Source organism: Myotis brandtii, unplaced genomic scaffold, assembly GCF_000412655.1.
Source record: "Myotis brandtii unplaced genomic scaffold, ASM41265v1 scaffold810, whole genome shotgun sequence".
Taxonomy (NCBI): domain Eukaryota; kingdom Metazoa; phylum Chordata; class Mammalia; order Chiroptera; family Vespertilionidae; genus Myotis; species Myotis brandtii.
In genome coordinates, this window is record NW_005371274.1 from 1,857,740 (window position 1) to 1,881,543 (window position 23,804).

Here is a 23,804-nt window from a genome sequence, read left to right on the forward strand (position 1 = left end):
TTCTTTCTAGGTAATTCTGTAAAAGATTCATTCTGGAAAGATTATTTTCTAATCTTATCTAATTTATAATTAGTTCCCTTGCAAGAAGGGAAAGAAAATAATATAGGGTAGTGCAAAGGATTAATCTCTGCTGTTGTGTTTTGAGTTAGCCACGAGGGAACTACATATTCAGTCTATGTCTCAAAATAGTCAAAAAATAATATTTGACTCAGGTCTCCCCACAGGCATAATGTCACATGTACAATTTTTTTTCTAACGTGTAATGTTTGGCTATCGGAGTGCTAGTTCTCAGAGTAGGACCATGTGGAAGTCAAAAGGTCCCCCGTGCTTAGGTGTCAGGCAACAGATCGGGCTGTCGTTAACATGCTTCAGGAGGGAATTGTCGATGAACTGCGTTTTGGTTATCTTAACTGCATGATTCAGGACCCAAGATTTTTTTTTTCTCTCGCCTTAACTGGCCATTTTGGCTGTGTGAGGTTATACATAGAGAGGCAAACAGCATGGTTTTGAAATTAGAGAGATCTGTGTGTAAATGTTATCACCACTTACTAGAAACTAGATTTGAATCTTGTGCAAATGACTAAATCTCTCTGAGCCTCAGTCTCCTCATCTGTAAAATGGAAGTGATAACACATTAAAAGATTGTTATCAGAGATAAATAAGATTTTAGTAGATAAAATGTTTGGCATAGAGTCAAATGGTTACACATTTTTAAAAAATCTTTATTGTTCAGATTATTTGGTTACACATTTTATAAATGGTAGGGTTTTAAATGTTTACATAAAGCCAAAAAATCCCTTGATATATTGTTTTGTCTATATGAAATGCCAAAACTGGTTTGATTACTTTATTAATTCACAGATATGATCAGGTGTTTTGATATTATGTAACAGTGTTGGCTAATGCCCTTCTACTAGCTAATGTCTTTGAATGATTAACAATTAGTAGAATATTCCTAAGGGATTTATGTGTTTGATTAATGGCTAGTGATATGATTAGGGGAAGCATTAGCACATTGAACAAACCCCAAAAAGATAGTTTTTAGCACTTAAAGTATCAAAGTCTCCAATGCTGAGATCCTTTCATACAATAAGAATTGATTGTATCTGAGAAAGTGATAAATTGTGCTGTTGTTCATTTTTTAAATAAATAAATGGCTCATTTAAAAAGCATCCCTTTTGCCCAGGCTGCGTGTGGCCCATTGGTTGAATGTTGACCTTTGAACTAGGAGATCACAGTTTGATTCCCAGTCAGGGCACATGCCCAGATTACAGGCTCAATTCCCAGTAGGGGATGTGCAGGAGGTAGCTGATCAATGATTCTCTCTTATTATTGATGTTTCCATCTCTCTCCCTTCCTCTCTGAAATCAATAAAAATATATTAAAATTAATAATAATTTTTTAAAAATAAAAAGCATCCTTTTGATGAGCTAGGGCACCTCTCCCCCCATACCCCCCACATCCCTGGATAGTTAAATAGATAAGTCTTTAAAATTCAAGAAGTGTCAGTCAACACATACTCCTGATATTCCTACACTAGATGGACTTCAGCTCTGACACCGAAAGCCTGAATTGATCAACCTAATCAGTGAGCACATCTCCACTCTGCTTTTGCTGGGTGGACCAGCCTCGGCAAGCACAGATGCTGGACAATGTTATAGAAATAGTTCCCGGCTGCTGCAGGGTAATGTGATTACACGTATTTAGAATCACAGAGGGAAGCCAAGGAACTGGTTTTTAAATAGCCCACACATAGTGTGTGCCATGCCCCTGTGTCCCATGCTCCGAGTTCCTATGGAACATTCCAGCCCTTATTTCTGAAAGCAGTTCAGGTTTCAGAAATAACAAAAGGGAGAGTAATTCCTACCCTGTAGGTCCTTACTTAACTCACATTGGCTAACTTCCACGTGACAGATTTATGCTGGGGCTGATCTTATGCAGAATGGCCAGGGGTCAAAGTTTGTCTCTAATCTCCAGGACCCTGTTTCTGAAAGATTTTGCTCCCATTCTTCCTGCCCGGTGTCCTCTGCTTCCTCCCATCTTTCCTGAGGAAATAGTAAGCTCATTTTCACTGAAGAAATAAACGCTAAGGCTCCAAATGTGAACTGCACCGTAATCATAGCAGTGGTGGATATGGATAGTTCACAGACAAAGAGAGTTCTGTGACACAGAGCCATCTAGTGCTCTGAAAACCCGCTATGGGCTGCCAACCCCCAGTAGGACAAGATGACCAAGGGGCCCTAATTTGCCTTTGCATGACTTTTGCCATTGCTTGGAGTTTGCAATGAATTCTAATAGCATTTGTAATAGATTACCAAACTGACCTGTCATATCCTGCAAAGTGATAAACCTCAGAATCAATTCTGCTTGATTGACATACAAAGTCAATTGGTTTCTTGCCTGTTGTTGAGCAGGGAAATGTCCCATTCCCATCACCCACCCTAACAATCTGATAAATTCATTATGGCCCCAAATGCTTTTTCAGACCTTCTGTAGAGACATGATGAGAAGTACTTTTGGAAATGTCAGCCTGGGGTACTGAGGGAAACAGTTCCTCCTTAAATTGCACACAGTGTCTGGGGAGAAGATCCTGATAGGCCGTGGCTGACAGTGTGTGTGGGAGAATAACAACAACAAAAAGCTGACACTTAGTAGAGAGAGGAGAGAAGGAATAAAATTATCCAATAAAAATTTATCAGATTAGTTGTATAAAACATATATTTTTTAAAATATCTAATTTATTATTTTAAACAACCTTTTCCAAGAAAATGCAATTTCATTGATGTTTTCCACAGGGCAGGTTGTGAAACATACCCAGTGAGAACAATTATTCATCCTAGTTTGCTTTTCGTGATAGGGAGTGATGCTTGTAATGAATGCAATTTACAGAAATGAATGTGTTTTCACAATTACAGTCCTGTTCTTCTCAACTACAGACTGAAATCCCCAATGATACATACTCATTACAGAAGTAAAATTCAAATTTAAGAGTACAAAATGTGGCCACTTTGCCATTTGTTTATAACATTTTTAGTAACATAAATGCCTCCAACTCTTAAGAGAGTTCTAGCCCTAGCTGGTTTGGCTCAGTGGATAGAGCATTGGTGTGTGGACTGAAGGGTTTCGGGTTCAATTCCAGTTAACCTGGGCATATGCGTGGGTTGCAGGCTCGATCCCCAGTAGGGGGCCTACAGGAGGCAGCCGATAAATGATTCTCTCTCATCATTGATATTTCTATCTCTCTCTCCCTCTCCCTTCCTCTCTGAAATCAATTAAAATATATATATATATAAATTTAATAAAAGAAACATTTTTTAAAAGAGAGAGAGAGTTCTATTTGCAGGAAGTAAATTACAGGGCTGGTGCTGGTAAGATGCTTTAAAAAAAATCTGCACTGCTGAAACCGGTTTGGCTCAGTGGATAGAGCGTCGGCCTGTGGACTGAAAGGTCCCAGGTTCGATTCTGGTCAAGGGCATGTACCTTGGTTGCGGGCACATTCCCAGTGGGAGATGTGCGGGAGGAGCTGATCGATGTTTCTCTCTCATCGATGTTTCTAACTCTCTATCTCTCTCCCTTCTTCTCTGTAAAAAAATCAATAAAATATATTTTTTTAAAAATCTGCACATAAAAATTCAGTGTGACCAGAAAAAAATTTCTATTTATTCTAATAAGATTTTATCTCATTTGAAGCAATAGAACTGACCCCTCTGGGGAGAAATTTTATTTATTTTTTTATTAATCCACAATCAACGTAAGTTCATAGTCCATAAAATATCAAAACTGAAAATAAATCGGGGTTTTGTACGTAGCAGAGCAGCTCCCTCGCTGCGATCTATTGAAAGTCAGCCCTCGACACAAGGGTTTGTAAAAAAAAGAAGATTAAAAAAAAATTTTTTTTCTAATTTAAAAAAAACCTGAAAATAAAAATGTTAACATGAACAAGATAAATAATAAATCCATCCTTACTAAAGTTTTATACTTTAGTCCTTCAAAATATAATTTGTCCAGGTAAAAATATCCATGGCCTATCTCACCTTTATAGGAATTAGCCTCTTTTTCTATTTCTCTTTATATTACAAATATAAGACAAATGTAACACTCTTCAATGACTACTCAAGCCAGACCTATTGGCTAAGAGGGCTTCTAGAGGAATTATTAGCTTCTTATGGATGAGCATACCTCAGTTTGTGCAGAGCTGATGCCCCCACAGACCAAGAAGTACAACGGACCAAGAAGTAAAAATTTTAATCATCTAGGCTGTTTTGTCTACAATTTTCCCAGTGACCCATAGCTTTGATTTTTAAATTTTTAAAAAATATATGTTTTTACTGTTTTTTTAGAGGGCGAGAGAGAGAGAGAAACATCAATGTGAGAAAGAAACATTAATTGGTTGCCTCCCACATGTACCCTGACCAGGATCAAACCCACAACCTGGATATGTGCCCTGACCAAGAACTGAACTGGTGACCTTTCAGTGCATGAGACAACCCTCAACCAACTGAGCCATGCTGGCCAGGGCTGATTTTTAACTGTTTAATTAATTGTAACTGTGCAAACTAGCCCTGTACAATAGATGTTTTCTCTGAAAGTAATTCATTCTCTCAATTCTTCAGGCAAGAAACTTAGGAGTTACCTGTCCCTTCTCCCTAACTGTCCACTTCCAACTGGACAAGTCCCCTCTGAAACAGCAGGAGAATCTGTCACCTCCTCTGCACCTGAGGGCCATGGCCCTAACTGAGGCTGCACTCATTGTGTCACAGGCTGTTGTGGGAGCTTCTGCACTGGTCTCCCTACTTCCGGTTCCCATCCTACCCACTTCCTTAATGTTACCCTCCTGAAATACAGATCTCATCATGTCACCCCCATGCCTTGAAGCCTTTAATGGGTTCCTAGAAACAGAATGTCTGAACACCTGATTTGATATGAATAGAATTTGGCTATTTGTCCAGAGTCCTCTCTGACAATATTGACACCACATACACACACACACACACACACACACACACACACACACCAAGATCAAAACAGACTAAAGTACCTAATTCCCTGGCTTCTGTTTTCTCAAGTTCGATGGGCTTAGCTGATGTCTCTAGTACTTTCTGTCATTTTGGAGCTATTTGTGCCTTATCTGCCTGTGTCTCTCATGAAGGATTACCTAGTGCTAAGCTCCTAGACAAGAGCCTGGATATTGTAAGCCTAGACCTTGCTAACCACATACAGGGCGTCCCCCGCAAAATGTATAAACAGGTTAACAGCTGATAGCTCAATTTTGAAAATGAAATGTATTTTAATAAACATTGCCTTTGTAATTATTCAAAGTGGGGACATATTATACATTTTTGGGGACACATTATATTTGTTGAATTCAATCCATGTTTCACAGATTTTATACTAAAACTCCTGTTTTTCTATCAGTAGATAGTCTTGGTTGTGTTCACACTCCTATGTTTGGTTTTTGCTCTTCTATTTCATAGAAACTAATAGTTTAGAGGTTGGAAAGTGGTCTGAACCAAAAAAATGCGAGAAGATATTTGCTTATTACATTATGGCATCAAACATCTTAGAGATTTCCAATGTGTCAGAACTTAGAAGGCAAGGTCCAAAGTCTGTCCTTAGACCCACTGGTGGAATCTTTTTTTGTCCCACTCTGACTTCCTTTATGCTTTTGACATGTAAAAATATCATATTTAGGCTCTTAGGTTCTTTTTGTTAAAATTGAACTTACTGGGGTAACTTTAGATAATACAATTATATAGGTTTCAAGTGTACAATTCTATAATACATCAGCTGTATATTGTATTGTGTGGTTAGCCTCTTAGGTTCTTCATTTGATTTTGGAGGCTGACTAGTCTCTCCTATGAAGAGTAGAATTCCCCTCTCTCCAATCTGATAGGACATCCTACGGGAAATGCTGGTTAAGTAAGCATTATGAAGATGAAAAAAATTTGATTAACACAAGGATAATTTCCTTTTTGACTTAATTATACTTGCTTAGATAAAACAAGTACTTATTCGCTGGTTAGCTGCAAGCAGTAACAAAATGAAATCAAAAGCTTCTCATTTCAGCAAACACATTTGGGGTTCCACTGTGCAACAAGTACAGCGCTGGGCTTTGTGAAGGACACAAAGATAAGTGGCACCTTTCCCTCCCACCTTGATATGACAGCTCTCAGCTGGCAGTGATCTCTAAAAGGGTAAATTATGTTCTGCCTGTATTGGAAAGTACTGTAAGGTAGTCTTGATAAGCTATCTTGTTTTGTTCAAAATGTTATTCAGTTGAATGGTGGTGATGGCAGTGCTTGCCAATTATTGATCCTGCGGCTGCAATAGGCTACAGAATGATTGTAAGGGCTTTACAGTGACAGCTGTGGTATCAAAATGACTAACCCTAGTGAGCCAGCAATGTGGCAAGTAGCAAAGAACACAGGTTTTTGTGGTCAGATAAACATGGGTTCAAATCCCCACTCTAGTTCTTGATTTTAGATGAGCTTAACCAAGTCCCATTATCTGTATCTACAATATGGGGAATAACCATAGTACCTACTGCATAAGATTACGGTAAGAATTATATGAAAAAATACATGTAAAGTGCTTGGCACAGTTCCTATAACTTGATAAACATTCGCTTTCATTATAATATCTGAAGATCACTTTAATTTGAACGACCGTAACATCAAATTAGCACCTGATCATGTAGGCTGGGTTTGCTTACAATCCCAAATTGATATTTTTGCTGTTCCACACGTAGGTATCCATCAGAACCTGCTAAGAAATCTTTCCTTCAACTACTTCTCATGGGAAAACATAAACTATTTACCTTTTGGGGGTAGAGGGAAAAGGGCTGAAATAAAACAACTGGCACCACATTTTGTAAAACAGATCAAATGTTGTTTACAAGATTAGCACTGGCCAGTCTTCAAATGAGTGGTTCTGTGGTAGGGTAGTAAAGGCCTGAACTAGAAATCATGAGAGATGGGATTGAAATCCAGTCCAGACACTAATGGGCTGCGTGACCATGGGTTGGTCACAAAATATTCCTGGGCCTCAGATGTTATATGTGTAAAATACCAGAGCTAGATTAAATTATGGTTCTCAAATACCAATGGGGACTGGAGTGATAAGGTAAATGAAGGAAACAGCTGAGTATAAGACAATAGAGAATGGTAGTGACTACAATAAGCCAGAGAAGACATGTCTTATCTAAAAATGACATCCTCGCACAGGGAAGTGGCTCAGTTGGTTGAGCATCATCCTGTGTACTACAAGGTTGCTTGTTCAATCCCCAGTAGGGAAAAGTACAGAAGGCAACCAATCAATGTTTCTCTCTCTCTCTCTCTTCCCCCCCCCCCTCCCCTCTAATGTCCTTAGGTGAGGATTAAATACATAAATAATAAATAAATAATAAAAATAAAAATGGCATCCTCAGGCCCCAAACGATTATTGCTGATGAGAATGTGGTACATGAACATGAAGCCATATTTTCCTAATTTTCAAGGGAAGGCAGAAATCTGGAAGCAGATTTTGAAACAGGATAAAGACCAAACAAAACATAAGTTGGCATCTGAGAGCTTCACATTTAATTAACTACGGTCTCTTCCTAGCTTAAAATTCTATTTCACAAACAGTTACTATAATATAATATAGGAAAATGGTCTTGTTAAGGAAATGGACACAATTTATTGTATCAATTCTAACAAACCAGTAAATTAGATTGTTAATTGGAAATTTTTCATAATATGAAATTGGCTATTACGAAGTTATTATTATTTTTTAAAATAGTTTTTATTGACTTCAGAGATAAAGGAAGAGGGAGGGAGAGATAGAAACATCAATGATGAGAGAGAATCACTGATCAGCTGCCTCCTGCATGCCTCCCACTGGGGACCAAGCCTGAAACCTGGCATGTGCCCTCGACTGGAATGGAACCTGGGACCCTTCAGTCTGCAGGCCGATGCTCTACCACTGAGCCAAACTGGCTAGGGCACGAAGTTATAAAATAATAATGTACTTCCCAATTTCCCAAGCATTGGGACTTTACCGGGACTTCTACATGGTGGTTGATGATAACACAATGTTTCAGTATCTCTCCCACAGGGCAAGGGGTGGAAAGGAAATGTTGGGCCCATTTACATGGCAAGATGGCAGGTGTCTGCCTATGCACAATGTTATTAAAAAGCAATGAGACTTTAAAAAGCTAAACAGGTTAGCATTTATATGTACAAAGAACTCTTGACTTACAGAGAACTCCTTGTAGGAGGCCATAGATTCTTCCACCTGTACTTCTGTGGCTACCATTTCTAGATCCTTCCTTGAGAATTGTCTTCACTGCCAGTATACAAGCCATGCAATTTTTTAAAGCAGTGAAGTTTCGTTAGAGGGCATTTGTCATTTTTATATTGCCTGATGCTAAGCACTTTATATATCTTGTCTTTTCTTTCTCCATCACAATAACCCTGCGATGGGGTTTGATTATCTCCATGTTGAAGGTAAAGTACTGAGTCCTAGACGAGTTAAGTAACCTCCTCAATGTCACATCCCTAATAACTGGCAGAATGGGGCTTAAATCCACATCCTCAATTTAACCACGTCTATTTCCTCTTGAACAAGAGTCACTAGGCTTGACTTTGCATAGTTTTGTCCCCAAAATCAATTTCCCTTTCAAAGGGTCAGCCTCTGCCACTAAGGAGGGTATTCAGGAGAATGTGTCCTGATTCCTGCGGACAGTTACTGAAAAGGAGTTTCAAAAGCCCTTTCAAAGAGTTGGAGCGTTGCTGGCAAGAACATGTGGTTTCCCTAGGACTCAACTCTCATTTGTATGTGTAAGCTATGGTCCCAGGGGCGGGGGGGGGGGGGGAAAGAGAGGTAGGGAGGGAGGGGAGATAGACAGAGAGAGAGAGGGAGAGACAGAGAGAGGGGAAGAGAGCAAAAGAAAAAGGACTCATTTACTTTAAAGTTACACCTTAGGCCAATGTTTTCTAACCTTGTGTCCCATCAAACAGTTGTCTTGAGAGAAAAGAGTTTTATGCTCACATAAATTTGGAAAACTGCACATTCTCTCTCTGCTTGGCTATGAACCTTGGCATGGAAAAGGATCTGGACTTATTTTATGTTGTTTCGCTTTTCTTAAAATCCCATAATATAGGTTCTGTGGACTACACTTAGGGAATCTATGCCTTTGGTAGTCATTTTATTTATTGGCTTAATGATTTATACTTCACCTGTTCTAGAAAGTCTTGCTAGCAGAGCTTAAGGCAGGTGGAAAGAAACCCATCCTAAAAGCTACCTTAAGCCATCTATCTCCACACAAGGAGTAACTGGCACTTCGGTTAGTGCGGGTTCGTTAAGTGTGGTATCGGGAGCTCAGGCCTCACCACCAGGCTGTCCACCTGGTTAAGCAGCTCGGCACACACCAATTCTTTGGGGACCTCCCAGTGGATGCTCCATCTTTAGATGGACGTAGACTCTCACTGGCAGCCCATTCATTAGGAAAAAGACCCCTGAGCTTAAATAGACAATCTCACTGTTTTTGTATGGGGTGGGTTCCATCACAGCTATTTCCCAGACAGCTAAACCAGCATTTCCCTGGATGCATTCCATGGAATATTCGTTTTATGTAAAGCTCAAAGATAAAAGGGTCCCATTTTCCATAAGACTGGGAAACTGCATATTTAGTTTCCTTCTGAAGAGTCTCGTTTTACTTAAGGATAGAAAGATGCGAGTAAGTAAGAACCTCAATTAACTTCACTTTTCCCAAATTAATTAATTATTTCATGTAAAACCTTTCTACCCCCAAAGATCTTGCATTCCAGGGCATACACTCTGGGACTACTGGGCAAGGCTCTTCTAGATTTGCAGCGGATTCGGGGCCGATCTGATGGGACTAAAAAGAGGAAGCACAGACTTGCCCAGGACTGTTCCAGCCACCCTGGGAAGAGCATGCCTGAGCATAGGGTCCCAGCTCTGCAGTTACAAGCTTCATACTACCTTACCTCTCTCACCTCAGTGGAGAATATAAAACCTACAGTATAGTGTTCACTTGAGGCTTTGAATGAGAACTCAGATCCTCAGAGGTGGTAAGCTGCTAAGGATGAGGCATAGTACAGAACAGGTTCTAGATAAAATTGAAGTCCCTTCTTGGTGTTTCAGGACCAGGGCGATGCAGATTGAATTTTTACAACACTGGGAGACGGGCTGTTTACTAGCAGTTATGCCAACTTCTAGAAAGGAAAAGTTTGACTGCCCTGGGATGAGAGGTAATAACTAAAAGCAAAGAGATAGGGCCATACTCAGATCTTTGCTGGTGGACATGCCAAGAATAGTTGTAAGGGAATCTTTGCAAATCTAACACCTACATTCTCATCCTGGCCCTGCTGCTGACATGGGTTAAGTCATTTAACTTCTGCAGGGCTCACTTTCCTCACCTAAAAAAAGAGGAAATGAACTATATATCTCTCTGGGGTGCCCCCACCTCAGATTTATGTGGAGCTAAAAGTAAGATTATTTATTCCCCATCAACCCAGGTTGAAGAGGTGGTAGTAGACTTAAAGATCAGCTGAATTACACTGAAAATGTTTTTCAAGGATCAGAGTCAAAAAGAACTGTGAAGCAATGTGCTGCTGTGTGATGCTTTCCATTTTAATGCTTTCCTATCTTGAGAGCATATCTTTAAATATTCAAATGTAAATTATTCAAGTTATTCCCACAGCACCTGAACTTACTGTGCACATTTAACTAAAGTCATCAGCCTATTATTAATTATCATTCAACCATCCCTATTCTTTTGGAAAAAGGAGGATATTAGTAACAACCAAAGTGAATCATTCAGGCAGAGGCAACTCTAAACAAGTTGGCAAGCCCTCTAGCTGTGCCCACAAATATTCCAACAGCTTAACCTGTGCATCTTGCTCTTATCTACATATAAATGCACATATAAACATACAGACACACATATGTACCTGGAAGTATGCACACTCACGTTTATTCACACTGCCCGTGGTTGCCAATTCCATGGTGGTGCCTATCACAGTCCCCTTGGGCAGGTGACAGTCTTACTGAACCATTTCCCTAGCAGTAAAACTAAAGTCCTTCACTGTATCTAGAGTTCATCCAGCCCTGACATTTCATGTCAATCTGCTTAGATATTCTTCGGCAGAAGCACTGGAGACAGGCTCATATACATCATCTCATGCAAGTCTTAAAAATCTTCCAGGAAGTCTTTTTGTTATTATAATACTTATTTTAACAGGTGATGAAATATATTCACCTACTTAATGCATCATGTGCATAATAAGTGGCAGCTACAAGCTTAGAAACTAGATTCTTTATTCTATATCTAATCAATGCAGTCTTCAGTGACAGCATGGTGCTCACTCTTCTCTTCTTCATCCAGAATGGTCCTCACTGAGGTGGGAGGGGAGAGGATATTGTATGGGACAGCCCCCTAAATTATCTCCCCTTCTTAGACAGGAGAATCTGCTTTGGGTTGGAAGACAGGATACAGCCCACACATGGGCCAATGACAATTCTGATGGTAATCAAGATGTCACAGATGACTAGACAGAATTTAAAGAAGTGGGTGTCGTTAGAGCCATGGGACCCTGGCGTGACCATTTGAGCAGTCCGATTTGAGACAAAGAGAAATTTTATCAGCAAGGTTACCATTCTCATGCAGCCATCTATAGACTTACCACTCCCCATGCAAAGCCCATAGCTACTATTCCAGGAATGAAGCCCACAACGCTGCAAGTAAAGAATCATGCATCTCTCAAGTTAGAAGTGACCTAAAAAGTTATCTAGTCTAGACCTTTGATTTGACGATATAGAGAGGAGGAGTGAAGTGCTCAAGGCCACTCAGAGGATTCATGGCCATGTGGGAATTATAACCAAGGCTACCTGGTTCCCTCTTCAGAGTGCTCCTTCCTAGTCCCTAGAAGAGGTGAGAAGCAGGGTAGGAAAGTGATTCAGTGACCAATCAGGACACGCATGTGCTTGTCCAGTACTTTCACTTCTGTGGACCCCCATCTCTGGCCTCTCAGCTGGATGATGGGCAGCTTTAGCTTTGACCTCCTTCTGATGTAGCTGGATCCTCATTCTCTGTCCTCTGCTCCCCAGGCATAGAATATAACCAGAATCCCTAAGGTTGAGAACAGGTACCAGTATTGTTAAAGCTCACCAGGTCATTCCAGGTGTGACCAAGATTGAGAAGTACTAGAACACAGATCTAGAGGGCTCCCTGCTCCAGCTTTCACACACACTTCCCTTTTGCACACACATCTCCTCCACATTGTGCTCTCTCCTAAGTGTGTCTTGTACACACTTCTGCCTGACATGGATTTAACTTAACCCAACGGCATCCTTTCTATTCAGCCCTTCTGCCAGCTGGATCTATCTCTGCTGATTCCTAAACCCCATGAAGGGACTCATCTTTAGTCCAACTCATCTTTTTGACCCAGGCTACTTGGGCTATGCCATGCTGACCAACCTCAGAATTAGCTACTCTGGGTAAGAAACTGAGTCCTTTTTGCCCTAATAATCTGAGGAGAGAGACAGAGGTTGTATGGTATAAAACACAGCTACCTGGGCTGCCCCAAGTCTATTGTTTGTGCAGATGGGATGGAGTGGGCACAGTTTTTCTTAATAGGGACTGTGGGATTCTTTAACATATCTGAAACAAAAACAAGTCATAATATTGAAATCAAACATATTCAGAAGAATCCATAAAATATTAAGGATCAGAGTTTCATCCACTTTATAGGACATGTGCTTGTTGAGTCTTTTTAGCTTTACAGAGGATAAGAAAATGGATAGCCCACTCAACTAATTTAGAATGCATGTATAATTTTACACATCCTTATCCATGGAATCCTTGTCCACAGAAAACCACAACTGAATTTAGAATTGAAGGACTGATATTCATTATTATCTCAGACAAAGGGAAAATTTTTCACTTTTTTAAGAAAACTTTTTATCGAAATATCATATACATAAAAGTGCAGGCCTGGTCTGTGTGGCTCAGTGGTTGAGTGTCAACCTAAGAGCCAGGAGGTCATGGTTCGATTCCCAGTCAGGCTAGATGCCAGGGTTACAGACTCGATCCCCAGTGTGGGGTGTGCAGGAGGCAGCCAATCAATGATTCTCTCTCATCATTAATGTTTCTATCTCTCTCTCCCTCTCCCTTCCTCTCTGAAATCAATTAAAAAAATAAAAATAAAGAAAAGTGCATATACCCTAAGTATACATCTCAACTTTTAAAAATTAAAACTTCATATTTTTAGAGCAGTGCTAGGTTCACAGAAAAATTGAGAAGGCTTAGAGATTTCCTATATACCCCCTACCCTGACCCATGCATAGCCTCATCCATTACCAACTTCCCCCAGCAGAGTGATAGATTTGTTACAATTGGTGGACCTACATTATCGCCCAGAGTCCATAGTCTATATTGTGGTTCACTCTTGGTGTTGTACATTCTATGGGTTTGGACAAATGTATAATGACATGTATCCATCATTATGGTGTCATACAGAGTATTTTTACTGCCCTAAAGTCCTCTGTGCTCTGGCTATTTAACTCATCCCCTGCCATGATTTTTCAATAAAGTGAACATTCTTATAACCAGCACCCAGAAACCAAACATTACAACTATTGCCAAAGACTCCCTTTGTGTCTCCTTCTAGTTACTACTTGCCTCCTAGGGTAACCACTATCCTAACTTCTGCCAGCATAAATCAGTTTTGCTGGGTTTTGTTGCTTATATAAATATTATCTTATAGGTCCTATACTATTGGAGATACTTTATTGTGCTGTGTTTTCTTTCCCTGGACTTAAATTTGTGGAAGTCATCCATATTTTTGTATGTAGTTGAAGTTTTAACCAGAGGTTTAATCCTTGAAATCTAGTTCAATGAACATTATTCAGCCAGAAACTGTGCTCAGGGCTGGGGACACAAAAGCAAATAAGGATAAGTCCTTGCTCTAAGGAACATTCAACCTAGTAATGTGGTAATGCCCAGAATTTAATGTAGAGTGAATTCCTCTTTGTTTAACAAATATTTATTCAGTATCCATTATGGCACATGTAGTATTATAGATGCTAGGGATAAGCAATGAACAAACAGATAAAAATTCTAGTGGAAATACCTATGTTTTATTTCCCTGACATGCGTGGGCAGGTTCTGCCCACTAATATACATTTCCCACTCTGTTTTACATCTGATTCAACATAAGGGGAACTAGTGAGAGAAGCTATTTCTTCTGGTGACTTGAAGTGCATGATTATGAAGTTGCTGGTCCACCCACGGGATAGTTGGCAAACCAATGAGCATGGGAAGTATTTCTCTGTATCTATTTCTGCCTTATTCCATTCTCTCCATCCCTGATGCTGTCTGTACAGAATAAAATGAAAATCTGGAGCCTCAGGAAGTTTTTGGATGTTAGCTTATCTTGGAGTAAAGGCACGTAATCTTGTTTTACAGAACCATGAAGTAAGAGGAGGCAATTGCCAAAGTTGTGACTAAAATCATACACACTTGAATTTGTTTTAATAACTAAGGGCATCTAAAATGTATGACTATTCATCAGTGTTGACTTTTCAGTGGTGAATTACTTGAGTATAAAGCTATGACACCAGAGGGAGGAAGGTAAAAGAGAATACAACATCACTCCAGGATTGATAATTTAGGAAGAAGTGCAAGAGATCATCTAGTTTTGTTTGCTTGGTTCATGTTTCCCCCCATTTTTATGAAAAATTTCAAGCATATAAGCATATAAAAAGTAGAGACAGTAAAGTTCACTTCCGTGTACCCATTTTTCAGCTTCAAAAATTATCACCTCATGCTCAATTCACCTCTAAGCCACTGCTGTCTCCTCCCCTGATTATTTTGAAGCAATTCCAGATATCAAATAAGTTATTCATAAATGTTCAGAAAGTGAGGTCTCCTCCTTTTAATCTCATTAGTTAACAGGCTCAGAGAGATGAAGTCACTAAACTAGTTAGTGTGTGTTATTTTTAATCGCTAGACTACAAAAGTAAAGGTCAAAAATATAATAACAGAGAATATTGAGCTTTTAATAGTACAATTAAACAGTATATATGAGATGTGAATTGTCAAATCATATCTAACATCTGGTCTGTTCCATGATCATGGTCACATTTTGGACAATAGTTACAGGTGGAATATGAAATTCCCCTGCACAAGAAACTTCACATGTAGACCGAATGTCATTTGAACCCATTATAAATTTGTCATCAGTACATTTAAAACCTTATTTTTCATTTGTATCAATACTTTATCTAATGATTTCCAGAAATTAATGCTCACTCTAAAAATCAAAAACCCGCTTCGTGTTGTTTAGCCTATGATCACCTCTTTTAAGCCTCCCATTCAGAAAATTGGCAAGTTTTCCAAAGAGTTCGACAGGGTGTGAGGACTGCTGGTTCATGTTCCCTTTCATTGGTAATTTTGAAACCAAATCCCTGTGGATTTTGAAATTGCAAATAAATTTGTTGAAGTTAGTGTTCTTTTCAACTATTTAGTAATAAACTGGATCTAAGACTCTTCCTACACCTCATTATTTCACACCTTCAGCCTGTTCTATTTTTAAAGTTTATTTATTAATTTTTTAAATTTATCTTTATTGTTGAAAATATTACAGATGTCCCCTTTGGGTTTTTTGTTTGTTTCTTTCTTTTTCCCCATTGACCCCCTCTCCCCTGCATCCACTTTTCCCAAGCCTTCACCACACTATTGTCTGTGTCCATGGGCTATGCATATATGCATATACATTCCCCAGTTAATCTCCCACCCCCACCCCCACCTTCCCTCTGAAATTCCTGTTCTATTTTCATAGAAGGAGGTTAGTTGATGTTCATTGAGCCAGTGTCAATGGCTCATCTAAGAGATATCATAGCAGCTTAAAACCCAGCAACACCATTGTTTGGGCTGGTCAGAATGTTCCAGAAGTTTTTAGGGTAAAGGAAAAATTCCTAGTGTTTTTTTTTTTATGAAAATGTATAAAATGTTGATTTGGCTGTCATAGTGCCCAAATTGTATCTCAAAAAGTTACCGAGTGCATGTGACATCCATCACTGTGAGGAGTGGGCCACAAAGCCCGCCTTCCTGGATGAGCATTTGGTGAGGAGATAATTGGGGATTTTTTAAAAAGCTACAAAAAATACCTAAATAAATAACACTTTAGAAGGCAGACATAAGACATTTTTCTGTACACAACTCCCACTCGTTTCTTTGAGAGATAAAGCAGCATAAATTGACAATCTGTCAGTTTAACCATTTTCATTGTGTACTTTTTCTGGGCAGGTTATTCACATCGAACTCCTTTGATGTGATCAGTGATGATGCTTTTATTGGTCTTCCACATTTAGAGTATTTGTAAGTAAAAACAACAACAACATTTTTTAACATAATGATTCAGGACAAGTGCTCTCAGATTTTTACAGCTGTCCATTGTTTGGGCTGGTCAGAATGTTCCAGAAGTTTTTAGGGTAAAGGAAAAATTCCTAGTGTTTTTTTTTTTTATGAAAATGTATAAAATGTTGATTTGGCTGTCATAGTGCCCAAATTGTATCTCAAAAAGTTACCGAGTGCATGTGACATCCATCACTGTGAGGAGTGGGCCACAAAGCCCGCCTTCCTGGATGAGCATTTGGTGAGGAGATAATTGGGGATTTTTTAAAAAGCTACAAAAAATACCTAAATAAATAACACTTTAGAAGGCAGACATAAGACATTTTTCTGTACACAACTCCCACTCGTTTCTTTGAGAGATAAAGCAGCATAAATTGACAATCTGTCAGTTTAACCATTTTCATTGTGTACTTTTTCTGGGCAGGTTATTCACATCGAACTCCTTTGATGTGATCAGTGATGATGCTTTTATTGGTCTTCCACATTTAGAGTATTTGTAAGTAAAAACAACAACAACATTTTTTAACATAATGATTCAGGACAAGTGCTCTCAGATTTTTACAGCTGTCTGACAAAAATGTTATAACCTATTGCAGATTCATAGAAAACAACAACATCAAGTCCATTTCAAGACATACTTTCCGGGGACTAAAGTCATTAATTCACCTGTAAGTATGAAAGTTGCTATTACTTCTTAAGTTTGCTAATAACCTGTGGTTAAAGTGAGCACTTTGTGGGTATCCACGAACATTTAAGAAACCCAAACAATTTCTCTCCATGCACATTTGTATCTCTTCATGCACACTTGTATTAGCCAGTGTGTGTCCAGGAAATTGACTGCTATTAATATGATGAGTCTAAACCAACCATATTTAGGAAAACAATCTAATGCAGGGCAATTGTGTGACTAAAATAACTTTCTTATTATCTAAATCATTATTCACTTCATGGATAATTATGGGTTGATTGTATAGCTTAATTTGATATTTTGCTGATTTCTTTTTCTGTATATGCCCTGACTTTATATATATTTAAACATATATTATAACCACAGGCAAAGTGTACACAGTACCTGACAACATGTTTATAAATTGAAATATTTAATTATTCAATGGGTGATTAGAGGCTGTTGTTCTTAACAGGAGGCAATTTTGCTTCCTAGGGAACATTCAGCAATAGCTAGAGACATGTTTGGACATGTTTGGTTGTCAAGCCTGGAGGGTGTAACTGCATCTAGTAGATGGAGGCGGCGATACTTCTAAATATCCTACAGTGCACAGAACAGCCCCCACAACAAAAGATTCTACAGCCTAAAATGGCATTGTGCTGAGCTGAGATGGAGAAATCCTGACCAACATGAACCAAATAACTTGTTTCTCCTGGCCTCCCTGCCCCCTTACACACACACACACACACACACACACACACACACACACACTCACATACACACAGATGTAATCTTCAGAAAACTAGAAGGTCATGGGAAGAAAAGACATTAACATTTATAAGTGACTACTATTATATTGGCCATTATGCTTTACATCCTAGTGGACACACTAGGATGTAGGCTCAAAGGGCAGGCATTGTGTCTGCTTTGTTCCCTGCTGCACCTGGGCCTAGAGCAGAGCTGGGAATAAAGAAGGAAGGGAGGGAAAGGAAGAAAAAGAGGGAGAGGAGGGGGAGGATAAAGAAGGGAGGGAATAAGAGGGAGGAAAGGAGCAAAGAAAAAAATCTGTACACACCATAGTGAAGAACATCTATTTGTTTGACTAGAGCCTATTATATCTATCAACTGAAATGGAAATTTAAATTTGACTCATAATGATGCCTCTTCTGTAGAGGTATGAAGACCATAAGAAAGGGACATTAGTACAGCATGTACTTAATATTTAGACATTGTTAAGTTCAAGAGAACACCAAAGGCAGCCTTAAAAGAGAGGCATGAATCTTAAGGGTCAAACAGACAGTGCAAGGGAAATCCCACCTCTCTGGCCAGGTCCTGGATATGGGAAAGAGGGATTTATGGGAACAGGTTAAAACTGACTGAGTGAATATAACCCTTAGATCTCTTGTATCTTTATCTAACACTGGGGGTTGACTCATATGGCATTGCCAATATTAGACTGTTTTTGTCTATAAAAATGGCAATGCCATATGATTCATCCTAAATAGTCTCTAGGATGTGCCACACAAAGATGAATAAGATCCAATTCCCACCTGGAGGAGCTCAGTCTAACAAGAGGAATTGGACAAACAAATATGTTCTCTCTGGCGCCTTTGCCCCCGAGTTATTTATTTCTGCTCTTTTCTTATTCTCTCCTTCCTCCCCTCTCTCCTTCCTTCCTCTCTTCCTTCTTTTCTTCCATTTTTTCCTTTCAAGGAGAGATGATGGGTAGAGAGGATTTGAAACCCAAATGTTCCTCTGACTGCTCAGTACATCAAGTTCATTTTCCATTAATTACCACTTATAAATAAATCTGACATTTGTTTGAGCCATTAACTTCCTTTTTTAAGATTTTAGGTTTCAGAGTGCACTTTTCTCAACCTCAGACTAATTCTTCCCAAAGGCAGATATTCAAGCAGTGAGGAACCATCGCCTTGCCCTCTAACCTGCACATGCTGCAGGAAGAGTTTACAAAGCTTTTTCATATTCTTGACCTCATATAGTTTCCTGATGGCCTTAAGAAAGAGACGGAACAGTAGCACTACCCCTGTTGACAAATAAGAGCATGACGACACACTCTGAGTTTAAGGAGCTCCCACTTTAGTAAGCGGTAAAGCCAGAAGTTCCCCAAGGTCTTCACTGAGCCACCCCGTGCCCTCTTCGCCATGTCAGTTGTAGCAGGACCAGAAAGCTCTCAAGCTAGTGGGATCCTTCCATGGCACATGATTTGAGGAGCAACCATGGCTATGGAAGAAAGATAAGATCCTGAAGACAGAGGCCCTACCCTCACTCTTAATTTTCAAAAGCGAATAGTTGGGATTACACATATATTTTAGATCCAAGTAGTTCCCATTCTAGCCTAACATTAAAGCTGCTCTGAGGGACCTATCTGAGCATTTATATAAGTTCAGTTAGCTCCTAAAAAAGCAATGAACTAAAAAAAAAAAGAAAAAGCAATGAACTTATCTCACCTTCTTATACATGTCTCAATAGACTTATCTTCTAAAGAGACATTTATAGACAACTTAAAAATTACTCTATGAACCCCTGCCTCCCAAGCTGGCCCTTTAAAAAGGGAGAGTTTTTTTATATTTAAGTCCTTACAAAGCAAGTCAAATCCTGGGACCCTTTCTCAATTATTTTATTTTAGATACTATCCTAATGTTATATATGATTAACTTAAATGTTTGAATAGTTTATATATTTCAGTAAGGTTTGAATTTTTCTGATGACTGTGTATTACTTTTGAAATCAGGAAAAAAATAATTAAAAAATAGTTGATGGCCAATGATGACAAAATCTCTCAACATTAACTGGTTTCTGTTTATACCCATGAGTTTTTTAGTAATGATTCCCCTGGGCATCCCATAAGTGTCACCATGACTAAGGCTCAATGGAGGCGGGATATTTGCATGCATTTGGGAAAAACTGTCATCAATCTATACATGCTGTGAAGCACCTCCTGGTTGCTCAGCACTGTGGGAGTACAAAACCCATTAACAGAAGCCCCCAAACTAAGGTGCCTGTGTGTTCCCAGTCAGGCAGCATGTCTTCATTTCAGTTTCACAACGACATGCATGTAGAGAGGCAGTGAGATGTCGTGGCTAAGAGGGTGATCTGCGCACCAGACTGCCTGGGTGCAAAGCCTGGTGTTACCCCTTACCAGCTGGAGGACGTCAGAGGTCACTTAGCCTCATTGTGCCTCACATTTCTTATGTGTGAAATGAGGGTGATAATAATCATCTGTAAGAATGGGGGCTGGGAGAATAATGTACTTAGGAGTACCTAGATCCTACGGTTGTTATGAGAGTGAGTTAATTTTTGCAAAGTGCTTAGAGCAGAGCCTGGTATGCAGTAAACTCACTGCCTAACCTCTCTATTGGTCCTCGATCAGGATTCCAAATGCTGCAGTGTATTTATGCCCTTTAAACATTTTGTATGCAATTAAAATAGCTGCACTTTTGAAGCACCACAAATTCAGTGAGACACCAACTCAAATGGAGGATCTGCACTGCGAGGAGTCTGGGAGCACCCAGATGGCCGTGGGCGATGCTTTCTTAGCAGCAGAGCCCAGTGGAACTGAAACAAACGTGCTGTCTGAGCCAGTCTGGTCTGCTTTAGAGAGAAGACTTCCCAGTAGTTTCCATAGTCATTATCAGAGGTTTTCTCAGGTTAACCATGAAAACACCGAAGTGGAGGAATGGTCATTATCTCTGCTGGGAAGGAAAGGCTGCCGTTGAGAATGCTTGAATCTTCTCGGCTGGCTCAAAGCAACTAGATGTTCATTTGGGCAGTTTTCTGGGTGTTTTGAAGAATGTTTCTTAAGTAGACTCTGAATCAGGACCTAGAGCAAGGTGCTTACTTGAAGACACACTTTAAAGAGCTTCCGCATTGCTTTGGAATTATTACCAAGGTGAGGCTAAGAGGAGGGAGGGCACTTTTGGGTCCATATGACATGAGGGTGGGTGACCATGGTAATTCACAGGGCTCTGCACTTTCTCCTGAGCTCAGTGCCTTGGTACAAGGGGCCTCTGCTCTTTTCTTTGTCTAGGTTGGTGCCCTTCCTTTCCTCCTCTCCAACCTGCCCCATTCATTCATTTATTTCAGTATCTATTGAGGGCTTACTTTGTGCCAGGCACTGGGGAGGCAGTGGTAAGAGTCCTTCCAGTAACACTACATAATCATCCTTAAAAAATTAACATTGATGAAATGTTTCTCAAACTTCTCATTGCTTTATCTTCACTCCTATCCCAATCAGTCCTACTCATCCACCCCCTTCAGATATTCCTGTGCACTCCTGCCCTCTATAAAAACCCGTGGTCAGACTCTCCGACTCTTATCTATGGAGCTTAAAGTATTAACTCTCTGAGTATCATTTTATTATTATTAAAGATGAAGCCATATGCCTCCCACAGTGAAAAGTACTATAAAGATGTGATTTTAGAACTAAAATAGAGCCTGGAGATCATTCTGACCAAGTGATCATTCCCTTTGTAGAAAGGGAAACAGCCAGAGCTCAAACCCAGATATGTGATTCCGGGCCCCATACTGTTTGCACCATACTCTGCTGCTGAGTCCAGGGAACCCTGAAGTCAGGCTGACAGGCAGTGGGTCAGCTTGGGCAGTAGCATAGTTTCTTTCCATCATACCATGTAGAAAGTCTTTTTCCCATCAACTCTAGTAGCTACCTCTATGTCCTTGCCTCTCTCTCCCTCGGTATTTTAAGTTTTCTTCCTCTTATTGCTGACAGAAGTCATATTCAGTTTTAATATCCAGCACTGACGTGAACCTTGCCCAGCAAAAAGACTTGCAGAGGAAGGAGCTCTTCCACACCAATCCAGGATTCCACTAAAGGAGACAGAAGAAGATCTTAAGACGTGGGAAGTACTAGACTGGCTCTCTGGACACACTTGTTTTCCACATTAATGCCCCCATGAGATGGGCTTTGTATTAATGATTAAAACAAAATATGACAAAATCTTAACAGGGTTTGCCTCTGCCAGAATAATTATTTTTTTCTCCTTTAAAAATTTTTTTCTTGTACTTTCCAAATTTTATTGAAGTGAAGAATAATAATAGCGATTACATGTTTGTGTTTATAGGTATGTATATATATGTGTACATGTGGTATGTTACACATAGATATAACATAGATATCAGTAAAAGATGGGACATTTAAGAATACAAGGCATAGAGTTCTTTCTACTCAAAAAAGACAGAAAGGTGATTTCATCCTCCTGAGTTGAGCATTTAAAAGTGCTTAGATATTAAATATTACTGGTTTTGACATCAACCACAATGAAAAAGATTGATTTTGTGGTCTTGACATCTGACATAGGCATAAAAATTCAGCTGCAGACCCCTAGCCGTTTTGGCTCAGAGGATAGAGCATCAACCTGCAGATTGAAGGGTCTTGATTCTGGTCAAGGGCATGTATCTCTTTTGCAGGCTCAACAACCGGCCCCCAGTTGGGGTGCCTGTGGGAGGCAAGCAATTGATGTATCTCTCTCACATCGATGTTTCTCTCTCCCTGTCTCTCCCCCTCCCTCTACTCTCTCTAAAAATCAATAGAAAATTATCCTCGGATGAGGATTAACAAAACAAAAAAAATTTACCTGCAGATACAAAATTTTTCTGGAAACCATTTCAAAGTACGTGTATAAAAATATTTGTAGCTACAGGTGTTAATTTTCACAATAAATGAAATAGGTTTTCTTTGCTCAGTTTTGCAGATGTCAAGACAGAAACCCAGAAAAGTTAAATTAAGTTGTCTAAAGACACACTCCTGAAAGTGATGAAGCTAAAATTTAATCCCTTGTCTACTTGAGACCCAACTACTACACTGCTCTAAATGATGCAAAAACAATAAAATAAAATAATAGCTACAACCAGTTTTACAAAAGATACAGAACATATTTCAACCATAGCTTCCACTGAGGAAAAGGGAATAATAATAATATTAAATTGTTACTCTGTGAAAAAGGAGGGCAGATGAAGGGACAGAGGAAACTGAGGAAATTTAATGAATTTGATTTTCCATTTTGCTTTCCAGTGGCAAAACTCAATGTAGAGATGGGATCTGAATAATCAAAGAATGCTAACATCAACCCCCAAAATAACACTATTGCTAACCCCAGAAATGCTGTCTCAATATCTCCAGTTGTTGATATAACCAAATAGGCACCAGATCTCATTCTATTCCCCGCCCCCCTCCCCTTTTTTTTTGCATAAGTTAGCATCACAGGATTTACCTCTTTTTCTTCCTGGTAGCCCTGGCCCAGAGTCCTCAGCAGCTCTCCCTGCAAAGAATCTCTCTTAACCCCCCACATGCCTTTGATGTTTTTTGGAGGCTCCAGACCCTCCTGAAGGCTGACTTTAAACTGGCACAAGGAACCCACAGGGATGGTTCCAAGCCTGGCCTGACTGTAGTCCTAAACTTCCCCAGATATGAGGGCCTTTAAGCCATGTGGGAATCATGGTAAAGAAGGCAGCTCCAATTATGATAAGCAAAATAAGCCATCAGAGAAAGATAAATATTACATGATCTCACTCATTTGTGAAATATAATGAACAACATAAACTGATGAACAAAAACAGATCCAGAGACAGAGAAGCATTGATCAGACCGTCAAACCTCAGAGGAAAGGTAGGGGAGGGTGGGGGTAAGAGGGAGAGATCAACCAAAGGACTTATATGCAAGTATATAGGCCTAACCAATGG

The 23,804-nt window shown here is 39.5% G+C and overlaps 1 protein-coding gene across 2 annotated transcripts in view; it reads left to right on the forward strand.

The window, feature by feature from the left end:
• LGI1 (leucine-rich, glioma inactivated 1) overlaps nucleotides 1-23,804 on the forward strand; it is a 40,424-nt gene that overhangs the window by 1,628 nt on the left and 14,992 nt on the right. The window contains exons 3-4 of one of the 2 annotated variants that reach the window (XM_005884055.2): nucleotides 16,313-16,384; nucleotides 17,017-17,088. In XM_005884055.2, coding sequence (XP_005884117.1) covers nucleotides 16,313-16,384; nucleotides 17,017-17,088 — 144 coding nt within the window. The remainder of the gene's footprint in view (nucleotides 1-16,312; nucleotides 16,385-17,016; nucleotides 17,089-23,804) is intronic. The other variant, XM_005884056.2, reaches the window with a different exon arrangement.